The following is a 9,166-nucleotide window of genomic DNA, read 5'->3' on the forward strand; positions in this document are numbered from 1 at the left end:
CCGCCCCATTCTGGGCAAGGGCTTTGTGACCTGATTTTCCAAGCCTGGGCACTCCCTGTCTCCCAGGACTTCTGGTCTGGGACACAGTTCCTGGGCTGTGTGACAGGCAGCAGGGAGCTGGCCTGCCCTGTGGGGGACGGACAAGCACAGGGGAGCTTCCTGGGGGGGCCTGGGTGCACAGCCCGTGGCTCCTCCATGGGGGCAGCCTTCCCCAAGCAGGGGTGGCTGGGGGCTTGGGGTCCTGACCACTGTCTCTGGTCCCCAGGCTGGGGCCGCACCTCCTTGGTGTCTGTGGTGGAGATCAACTACAGTGAGTATGCACTGGTGGACACCAAGGGCATCGACCATGACTTCCACATGGCCACACTCTATAGTAGGTGCCCAGCCCTGGGCAGGGTTGGTACAGACTGGGGCCTGGCCCTCCGGGGAGGGCCTCGGGAGGTCCCCAAGACTCAGACCACTGAGGTGGCCCCTCTCCACCTGCCCAGGCCGCACCCAGACCCCGCGGGCTGAACTGAAGGAGAAATTCTCTGCCTTCTGCGAGGCCCAGGGCTTCACAGAGGACATCATTGTCTTCCTGCCGAAAACAGGTGAGGGGGCCGCTCTGCCCAAGGGATTAGGGTCGGATTAGAGGTAGGCGGTCCCCTGAGTAGACCCGGGACAGGTGGGGAGGGGCTGGCCTGCCCTGCCACCAGTGACCTGCCTGTCACTCTGTCCCCAGCCCTCTGAACTCTACCTGCAGCCCCCTCCACTAGAAGCCTCTCCCCATGGACACCAGTACCCAGCTGTCATGCCCAGGATGCCAGGGCCTGGCCTGGGGGTGGGGTGCCCATGGGGACACCAGGGAAGGAAGACCACTGCCTTCATTCTGAGGAGCGGGGCTGGGAGGGGTGGGGTGGGTCTTTGCAGTTTGGGGACTCTGTCAGACCAGCTTCCCAGGGCTTTGTGGGGAGGTTCCTCAGTGTTAGGGGGCCAGGCAGCCCCATGGGAACCCAGCTTGGCCTGGGGCTGACGGTGGCCCTGGGCTTCTTTCTTGGCAGATAAGTGCCTGAAGGAAGAGGAGTAGGTGAGTGAGTCAGGGACCCACTCCCTGACACATTCCACACACATCTGCTACCTCTGTGGGGGGCGAGGGGGCCCACAGGAGCCCCTGATCAGAGTGGATATCTGGTGTGACTGTCAGAAAGAAAACCTGGTCCCAGTCACCAGAGCTGGGCCAACCCCAAGGGCTCATGGGGGAGGGGGAGGGGTGCTGGTACCAGGGCCCCATCCTGCAGTGGGGTCCCTGGCTCCTGGGCAGGGATCTTCAGGAGCCTGGATGGGGAGGCAGAGGCAGGGAGGCCAGCGGACTTTGCGCTGGTGGACGGGTGGCATAGCTCTGATGGCAGAGGGGCAGGCTCTGCAGGCCCTCAGCAGGGAGGCTTGCACTGCCGGAAGCACCTACTGGGCCCCACATACGCATCCATCCGCTCTCCCCCAGGTGGTCCAGCCCTCAGGACTCCTCTGCTCCACACCTTCCTCCGAGACCCTCGCCTGAGCTCCCCAAAGCCTCTGCACCTCCCACTTTACCCCAGATCCGAGAAATAAATGGAAGCAAATCAGAGCCCGCCCTGCCTGTCTGTTCTCAGGACACCTGAGTCACCCCTGTAACATCTCTGCATGAGGTCATCTAAGGGGCATTTGCTCATGGTGGGACCCTGAGCCAGGACAGCTAAGGGGCACTGTCCGGCACTCACAGCCCTGCACAGGGCCCTGACCTCGCCACGGCTCCTATTGCCTCATGCTGGCCCCCAAGCTGCTGCTGGGCCAGGGCTGACCACCAAGCCTGGGCTGGGCTGGTGGGGTCAGTTACTCAGCAGCTAATCCCTAAGGCAGTGTCCACCCCCTGGGCAAGAAGTGTGGGCACTTTGGCGCTGACCGGGTTGTCAAACTGTGGGATTAATGCACTCAGATTGGGCAGAGGCCTGGGTTTGAGGGGACAAGGAACATTTGTTTGGAAGGTGCTAGAGAATCTGCGGCCCCCACCAGGACAGTGACAGAGTGGGCTGGGCTCGGCCACCCGCACCTGCTCCCCTTGGCTTCCACAGGATCCCTCACCTGAGCCCTGCCCCCAGCTCACAGGTGGGGTCATCTCTGGGTGGGCTTTCTGGACGAGGGGCCTGGGCTATGCTAGGTATGGGGCTTGGGGGCCAGCCAGACAGGGCAGAGGGCCAGAGGCTGCCATGACCACCAGCCCCAGCCGCCAGGCAGGAAGCAGGAGCTGGCAGGGTGGGCTGGGAGCTGCAGGGTGTGACTGGATCGCAGCCTGTCGGGCTGTATCCCGGGCTGGCTGCCCCAGGGCATCTCAGGAGACATAAAGGCCACGGAGAAGAGGCTGCTGCATGCCTCGTGCCCAGACGCACCTCCACCATGCTGTCCCCTGTGCTGGCTGCTGCTCTCACCCTGCTCCAGCTGTCCCCAGGCCAGGCCCAGGTGCCCATCCAAGCCAACTTTGACCCCACCAAGGTGCGCCCACTCCCACTCCCCATCCTCATGGGTGACCCTGCCCCACCTGTTTCCTCACCTCAGGCCCTCTGACTCGGGAGCTTCACAACTCCCCAACTGTGGATGGTGACTCCCACCGCCGTCAGGGCCTGCAGCTGGGTGGACAGCAGCTGCCCCATCCCTAGCTGGGTGCTGCTGGGGGAGTGGCTGTGCCCAGGCCGGGTGTGGTGGGCTTGCCCAGGTGCAGGGCCACCTCCCAGCCCTCCTGCCCTTCCTACCCTTCCTTCAGGGCATCTGGTATGTAGTTGGGGCTGTGTCGGACGACCAGGGCTTCCAGGACTCCAAGGATGGCATGAAGATGCCTGTGGTCTCAGTGACTTCCTTGACCAGCGGTGACCTGGCTCTTAAGTTTGGGTACCCCACGTAAGTGACCCCATGGCCTCACCTCAAATCTGGCCTCCAGTGAGGGCCAGTGCAAAGCCACATGAAGGCCAGCAGGAACCAAGGTGGTCCTGACACCCCATGGGGACAGACCAAAGGCTCCCACAGCCCGAGTTGGGTGCCCCTGCTCCTCAGGAGGACCAGAGCCTGGGGGGTCATTGACTGTGTGTCCATGTGTCTGCACGTGCATGTGTCCTGCATGTGTCTGCGTGTCTGCGTGTCTGTATAAGGCTTGGGTGGCTGCACTCCATGTGTGCTTAGCAAGGATGCACAGCCAGCCCAGCGGCAGGACCCGCTGGCCTATAGCACCCCGCAGGCTCCTGAAGGCTTTGCGGGTGGTCAGGCGCCTGGGAGAGGGGAGAGAGGGCAAGGTCCAGCAGGGGCGATGCTCAGGCGTGAGGTTCCCCAGGCCCGATGGCGGGTGCCAGAAGATAGAGACAACCTTCACCAAGGGCGAGATGGACGGGCGGCTCAGCATCTCTCTGGCTCCCAGCCATGGCCCAGACCGACATCCGCATGGCCTTTACCGACTACGAGCGCTTCGCAGTGATGTACATCGAGACGCAGAAGGTGGGCGCATGGCACGTGTGGGTGCAGCTCTACGGTGCGCGGAGAGGGACTGCCACGCTCTGGACGCTGGGCATGGGCCTCTCCCTGGAGCTGCCTGGGTCGGGTTGGGGTGTCGCTGCTTCCTGCCGGTGGACCATGTCTCTGTGTGTCCCCTGGGGATCACCCAGGCCCCTCTCTGCCCCTGCCCTTCTGGGCTCACCTGCCCTCCTGCCCCCAGCCCGCGCCCCAGTGCCGTTTCCTGAAGGCGCCCAGAAGATGCAGCAGTTGGTATCTGAAGTGGGCCTGAACCCCAGCCAGGGAGCCCTGCTGCCCAAATCGGGTAAGCACTACCCCCTGCCCCAGCTCCAGGCCGCGGGAGCCGAGGGGGCCCCAGACTCCAGGTTGGCAGGCCAGGCCCTGTGACTTACTGAACTGACCCCAGAGCGGACAGAAGTGCCCAGGAAGAGTGGCTGCTGGAGGGTGGGGGCCCCAGGGCAAGGGGGCACGAGGGGTGCCTGAAGCCCATTCTCTCCCACAGAGCAGTGTACCAGCATGACGTCCCAGGTGAGTACTGTGCAGACAGCGGACTCCCTGGGTGGGGCTCCCCATGGGGTGCTCCCTCTTGGGCCAGGAAGAGGCTGGGAGGGCTGGGTACCACAAGACAGCGTCGAGGCCCTGGCCAGGGACAGTGCCAGGCACCTGCTGCTTGTTTTGCAGTGAGGGATCCAGGTCCACTGCTGGCGGGAGCTGAGCCATGCTGTGTCCTCTGCAAAATGTACCCCACTTCTCTCCCCAGCTCCCCAAACACAATAAATGGTCTTAGAGAGTCATCTGAGGTGTGCTTTTTGGGGGATGGGCACGGTGGGTGGTGGGGTGGCCCCTACCCCTGGGTTCCTGCACAGGGGTCAGCCCAGGAGGGGCTGGCTTAGCTGAGGCCAGGGCAGAGACAGGGCCAGAATCGAGCATCAAAGGGGCCTTCCTGGCTCCTTGGAGGGAGGGCCAGGGCCCACCAAACGGGTGCAGTAGCACATGTGCCCTGGGCTCTGGCAGCCACTGGTGATGGGCTGGGCCTTTGGGGTCTCCAAGGGCAGCATGAAGCCTGGTGCTGGACAGGCTGCTGTGTGGCTGGGAGCCCTCCTGGTCCTCCAGTTTCCCTGAGCCTGACTCTGGGTGTAGCACCCCTTCCTGTGCCTGTTCCATGCAACCTTGCCTGGTGTCGTGCAGAGTCAGGTGAGTGACCCCCAGCTCGGCCATCCCTGCCAGCCAAGAGCACGGGGGAGAGGACTGGAGGAGTGCTTCAAAAACTTTGTGCTGCCATGTTTACAAAGGACAATAGTTTTTTTTTGTTTTGTTTTGTTTTTTCTTTTTTTGGTCTATTTTGAGACAGGGGCTCATTATGCAGTTGAGGCTGGCCTTGAGCTCACTTTGTAGCCTGGACTGTCTTGAACTTGCAACGATCCTCCTGCCTCAGCCTCCCGAGTGCTGTGATTACAGGCGTGTGCCACCACGCCCAGCTAGGACAACAGTCCTGTTAAGAGCCCTGCCCAAAAAATTTGAAGGTAAAATGCAAATGTAAATGGCTTGGCAAAAAATTAATAAGGCAGGTTGTAAGTTTGTCAAAATATTGACAGTTTTTCCAGCTGGGGATCCTTATGCTATTATCTCAGGGCTTGGAAATTTTTCACTAAAAATATGATCCTCACTTGCTGACCCTCTGTTCCTGCTTGGGGCTGAGTGGTCACAGGAATAAGGAATCTCCACCCCAGAGTACAGGCAGCCACAAGCTATGCCAGGCTGTGCCCTGGGGGCAAAGGCCCTGCTCCCCTGTGCCTGCGTGCTGAGCCCCACGGAGGGGTGGCCGCTGAGAGACGCCGAGCTCCAACTGCCACCCGCTCCACCCCTCCATCCACTCCAACTCCACGTGGACCGCGAGCTGGGGCAGCAGGTGCTGCCTGGGCAGCAGCAGGGATCAGGGGACAGCTTTGTGCTCCGCCCCGAAGGTCTCTGGTCTCCACCCAACGCTCCAGCACCTGCTGGAGGGGAAGTGCCGGCTGCCCTCCACAGCCTCGGCGCCCGCCCCTTTCTCCCGGGATGAAGCAGCCCCTCCGCAACTCAGCCTAGACTTGGCGGGCCCTGCCGTACCCTTCTCTGGCCACACGGGGGCAGTCCTCAGCCGGCTCTCCACCCTGAAGCCAGGGGACGTAGTGTTTACAAACCGTGGATTCTTGCTCTCTGCTCAGAACCTCCGCCCCCACCGGTGGGTCCCCCTCGCTGAAAGTCAGATCAAAGTCCTCATGATGGCCGGATGACAGGCCTTTCGTGACATGCTTTCCTCAGGCACCACCTTCTCTGCGTGCCTCTCCAGCTCTCCCCCTAGGCTTTTGCACAAGCTGCCCCTACCTGGAATGCTGTCCTCCAAGCTGTCCGCCTAGCTCACTCTGCAGTCTTCGGCTCAAATTCCACCGTGCTTGGATTCTTGACCTCGGGAACCCCAGGCCCTGGCTGCCTCCCCCATCTCTAGCTCTGGGCTTCTAGTGCCACCTTGCACCATTTCAGACAGAGGGAGACGTGACAGCCAGGAGGAAGTCAGAGGGGAGGAGATGACATGCCCGTGTAAATGCAGGAGCATCTGTAGGGCTGCCCCAGGTGTCTGGCAGGATGAGTAAAGTGGAACGTGCTCGAACAAGACCGGCAGGAGACTTAGTGTTGACTCAGGAGAGGGCTGGGCTGGGCGGCCTCGAGCAGCGGCCCTGCTCGCGGAGACTGTTCGGTTGGGGTGGGACCCCAGGGTAGGATGAAGGAGGCGAGGCTGTGCGAGGCCGGCGCAGGAGCCCCGGGCTGACCCGTGTGCGCCGCCGGCCCCCTGGGTCCCCTCGCCTCCTGTCCAAGCCAAAGCCCATGGGCAACTGCTGCGAGCACAGTGCCGTCCTGCTGTGGCTCCCGCCGGCCGGGCAGGCCCCTGGCGCCACCTGAGCGCATCCTCGAGGCCGCGACCACGCGGGGAACAGATGCCGCCCCGTGTCCCTCGTTTTGGGTTTGCGCTCGTGACACTTAGTTCCTAGGAAGGTTTGCGTCGTCTCTAAAGCGATGTGAGGCTCATAGGGGAGACAAGCAGCCAACAGCTTGGAGGCCACAGACGGAACCCCGGACTCGGTGGGGACAAGGGCGCAGACGGGGCACCCGAGGACGGCTCTGCGCGGGCGCGAGGGCCAAAGCCAGGGTCGCGCCGAGGATCTCACAGCCGGCGTGGCCGGAGGGCAGGACACCGCCCACAGCGAGTCAAGCGCCCGCCGGCCCCGCCCACCGGTCCGCGGTTAGCTCCGCCCCATACCAAGCCCCGCCCCGCACGCCGCTAGCACCGCCCCGGGGCCAGACAGCCCTACCCGCCTCCCGCCCCGCGCAGGCGCCCTAAGCCCCACGTCCGGCCCGCCAGACCTCCGAGGCCGGCCTTCTGCGCAGGCGCGCTGGGCCCGCGCGCGCGGAACTGTCAACATGGTCCCGCCGCCGCCGCCACTGTCGCCTCCGCTCTGCACGCTGCCTCCGGGCCCGGGGCCTCCCCGCTTCGTGTGCTACTGCGAGCCGGAGGGTAGCGGGGCCGGGGATCGTGGCGTCTTCCACCTCCAGTGAGTGAGTGGGATCCGAGTGGGCTGGGGGCGCACCCCGGCGGCTGCGCTTGACGCCCCCTCTCCCCAGCGTGACGGACGGCGTGGAGCTCTGGAGCGCCCGCCTCCCGCAGGACAGCGAGGCCGCGCGCGTGCGTACCGGCCCGGGGGCTCGGGTGTCCCGGGGCGCGCGGGTTTGGGACGACACCCCTGGGTCCGGGGGCCCGGATAGCTATTGACGGGGCCCTGTGCCCGCAGAAAGCCTGCAGCGGCCTGGGTGTGCACGAGGACCTCGCCGCGCGGTTCAGGTGAGCCTGAGCCGGAGATGGGGTGGGGTGGGAAAGTGGGGTTGGGGGGCTGGGCCCGGGCACCAGCACCCAGGCGTCTCCCCAGGACCGCCTGCCAGCAGCAAGCCGTCGCCCTGAGCCTGCAGGAGGACAGCGCCTCCCTGACCCTCTCTGGGCCTCTCCCGACGCTGACCTTTGACCTCTCCAAGGTGCCCGGCCCTGAGGCAGTCCCCAGGCTGCAGGCGCTGACCCTGGACCTGGCACAGCGCGTGTGCAGCCTGGAACAGCGCCTGGCAGGTAGGGTGGCCGAGGGCACCTGTACCCTCACTGGACCCCTGCCCGTGTGTGCCCCACTCCCAGCAGTGAGTGGGGTGCCTTCGCTTTCTCCCCAGCTGTGGAAGAGACAGCTGCCAGTCCCAGGAAGAGCCCCCGGCCGGCAGGGCCTCCGCTCTTCTTACCAGGTAGGGTGTGAATCTGGGGGTGGGCTGGGTCTCTCTCCTTCCTCCGGAGCTCTGTGCCCACATAAGCCTCGAGCTCCAGAGAGGCTGTGTGTATGCAGCGGGGTTGTGCAGGGTGCTCCTGGTGCAGGAATCCCCCCTCGTGTTTCCCCAGACTCCGATCCCCAGCGAGGCGGCGGCCCTGGAGCTGGGGTCAGGAGACGCTGTCCTGGGGAGTCCCTCATCAACCCTGGCTTCAAGAGGTACCTGCCCACCTGTCCCTGCTCACCTGGGCCCCTGCCGCTTCTGTCACACCTCCACTGCACCCCCTTCTTCCCTCCCAGCAAGAAACCGGCCGGTGGCGTGGACTTTGACGAGCCCTGAAGGAACAGCAGGACACTAGGCCTTTCAAGGAGTCTGCGTGGGAGGGGACACGGCCCGCGGGACCCACTTACTGTGCTGCTGCTCCCCTGTCCTTCCTAGCCATCTAATAAACGGCCCTCAGGTCGAGGCTCTGGCTTGGGATTGGCCTGTGGAGGGGACAGGGAGCTCCCCGGGGTGCCCTGTGGGCGAGGCCCGGGATGGAAACAGGCAGGCCAGGCTCCCTGTTCCCTGAAAAGGCTCCTCGACTGGTCAGACCCATCCTGCTATTCCTGCACGGCCAGCCCCGGAGCTGAGGGGCCCAGCCAGGCACAGGCACCCGGGTCTTGGAACTCTGCTGCACCCTTCCAGACCCCGCCCAGGCAGGACCCAGACCACTCCTGCCCCTGCGACCCTGCTAGGAGGGGGCTGGCACAGCCTGCAGCCCAGGAATGCGGGCCTGCCGCACCCACTTGACCACGCTCGTCCAGCTCTGATTCCCGCCCAGCTCGGCCATTCTGAGCCCCGCCTCTCCTGGCCTGACTGGTTTGGGAGCCCCATCCAGTCCCCCAGATACCGGGGCCTCGCCTCTCCGCTTCTGCGCTGGGCGCCCTGGCCTCTGGCGGGCTCGGCGTGGGAGGCTGTGCCGCGCCCCCGCCCTGGGCTCCCGGCCTTGTCACTGATGTCATCGTGACCTGAGCGTCCGCCGTGGGCGCGGGGTGGCAGTAGCCTGGGCCTCTTGTCCCTGGATGTCAGAACACGCACGTTGGGAGCAGAGAACCTTTATAAAGGGGGCGGGCGGGCGCTAGCGGGGCTGCACGGCGGGCCGGTAGGCGGCCAAGATCTCGGCGCGGTGCGGACACGTGTACTTGAACTCCTTCTCCTGCAGCGCGCTGTCCAGGTAGCGGCGCACGGCGCGCAGCTCGGCGGGGATGGGCGCCCGGCGGAAGTGCGCGCACACAGTCTGCGGGGACGCGGGTGGTCAGGCCGCGCCCCCGCCCCCGCC

At 64.8% G+C, this 9,166-nt stretch overlaps 4 protein-coding genes across 4 annotated transcripts in view; 3 read left to right on the forward strand and 1 right to left on the reverse strand.

Moving 5' to 3' along the window:
• Ptgds (prostaglandin D2 synthase 21kDa (brain)) overlaps positions 1 to 1,603 on the forward strand; it is a 3,252-nt gene extending 1,649 nt beyond the window's left edge. The window contains exons 4-7 of the mRNA XM_005408569.1: positions 266 to 373; positions 489 to 590; positions 1,041 to 1,066; positions 1,481 to 1,603. Coding sequence (XP_005408626.1) covers positions 266 to 373; positions 489 to 590; positions 1,041 to 1,066 — 236 coding nt within the window. The 3' untranslated portion in view covers positions 1,481 to 1,603. The remainder of the gene's footprint in view (positions 1 to 265; positions 374 to 488; positions 591 to 1,040; positions 1,067 to 1,480) is intronic.
• A 97-nt stretch (positions 1,604 to 1,700) lies between these two features.
• Positions 1,701 to 4,304, forward strand: Lcnl1 (lipocalin-like 1). The gene is made up of 6 exons (XM_005415259.2): positions 1,701 to 2,505; positions 2,774 to 2,907; positions 3,335 to 3,495; positions 3,713 to 3,814; positions 4,013 to 4,038; positions 4,192 to 4,304. Exons 1-6 carry the CDS (start codon positions 2,410 to 2,412, stop codon positions 4,192 to 4,194), a joined length of 522 nt encoding a protein of 173 aa, XP_005415316.2. The 5' UTR covers positions 1,701 to 2,409; the 3' UTR covers positions 4,195 to 4,304.
• A 2,488-nt stretch (positions 4,305 to 6,792) lies between these two features.
• LOC102028998 (chromosome unknown open reading frame, human C9orf142) lies at positions 6,793 to 8,311 on the forward strand. The gene is made up of 7 exons (XM_005408570.1): positions 6,793 to 7,097; positions 7,168 to 7,228; positions 7,335 to 7,384; positions 7,470 to 7,660; positions 7,756 to 7,824; positions 7,976 to 8,063; positions 8,145 to 8,311. The coding sequence occupies exons 1-7, from the start codon at positions 6,967 to 6,969 to the stop codon at positions 8,182 to 8,184; spliced, it is 630 nt and encodes a 209-aa protein (XP_005408627.1). The 5' UTR covers positions 6,793 to 6,966; the 3' UTR covers positions 8,185 to 8,311.
• Positions 8,312 to 8,926: 615 nt separating this feature from the next.
• Clic3 (chloride intracellular channel 3) overlaps positions 8,927 to 9,166 on the reverse strand; it is a gene marked incomplete in the record, with an annotated part of 1,896 nt that continues 1,656 nt past the window's right edge. Inside the window, 1 exon segment of the mRNA XM_013506644.1 lies at positions 8,927 to 9,124. Coding sequence (XP_013362098.1) covers positions 8,966 to 9,124 — 159 coding nt within the window.

This window comes from Chinchilla lanigera, unplaced genomic scaffold (assembly GCF_000276665.1).
Source record: "Chinchilla lanigera isolate Chin_1 unplaced genomic scaffold, ChiLan1.0 scaffold00112, whole genome shotgun sequence".
NCBI lineage: Eukaryota > Metazoa > Chordata > Mammalia > Rodentia > Chinchillidae > Chinchilla > Chinchilla lanigera.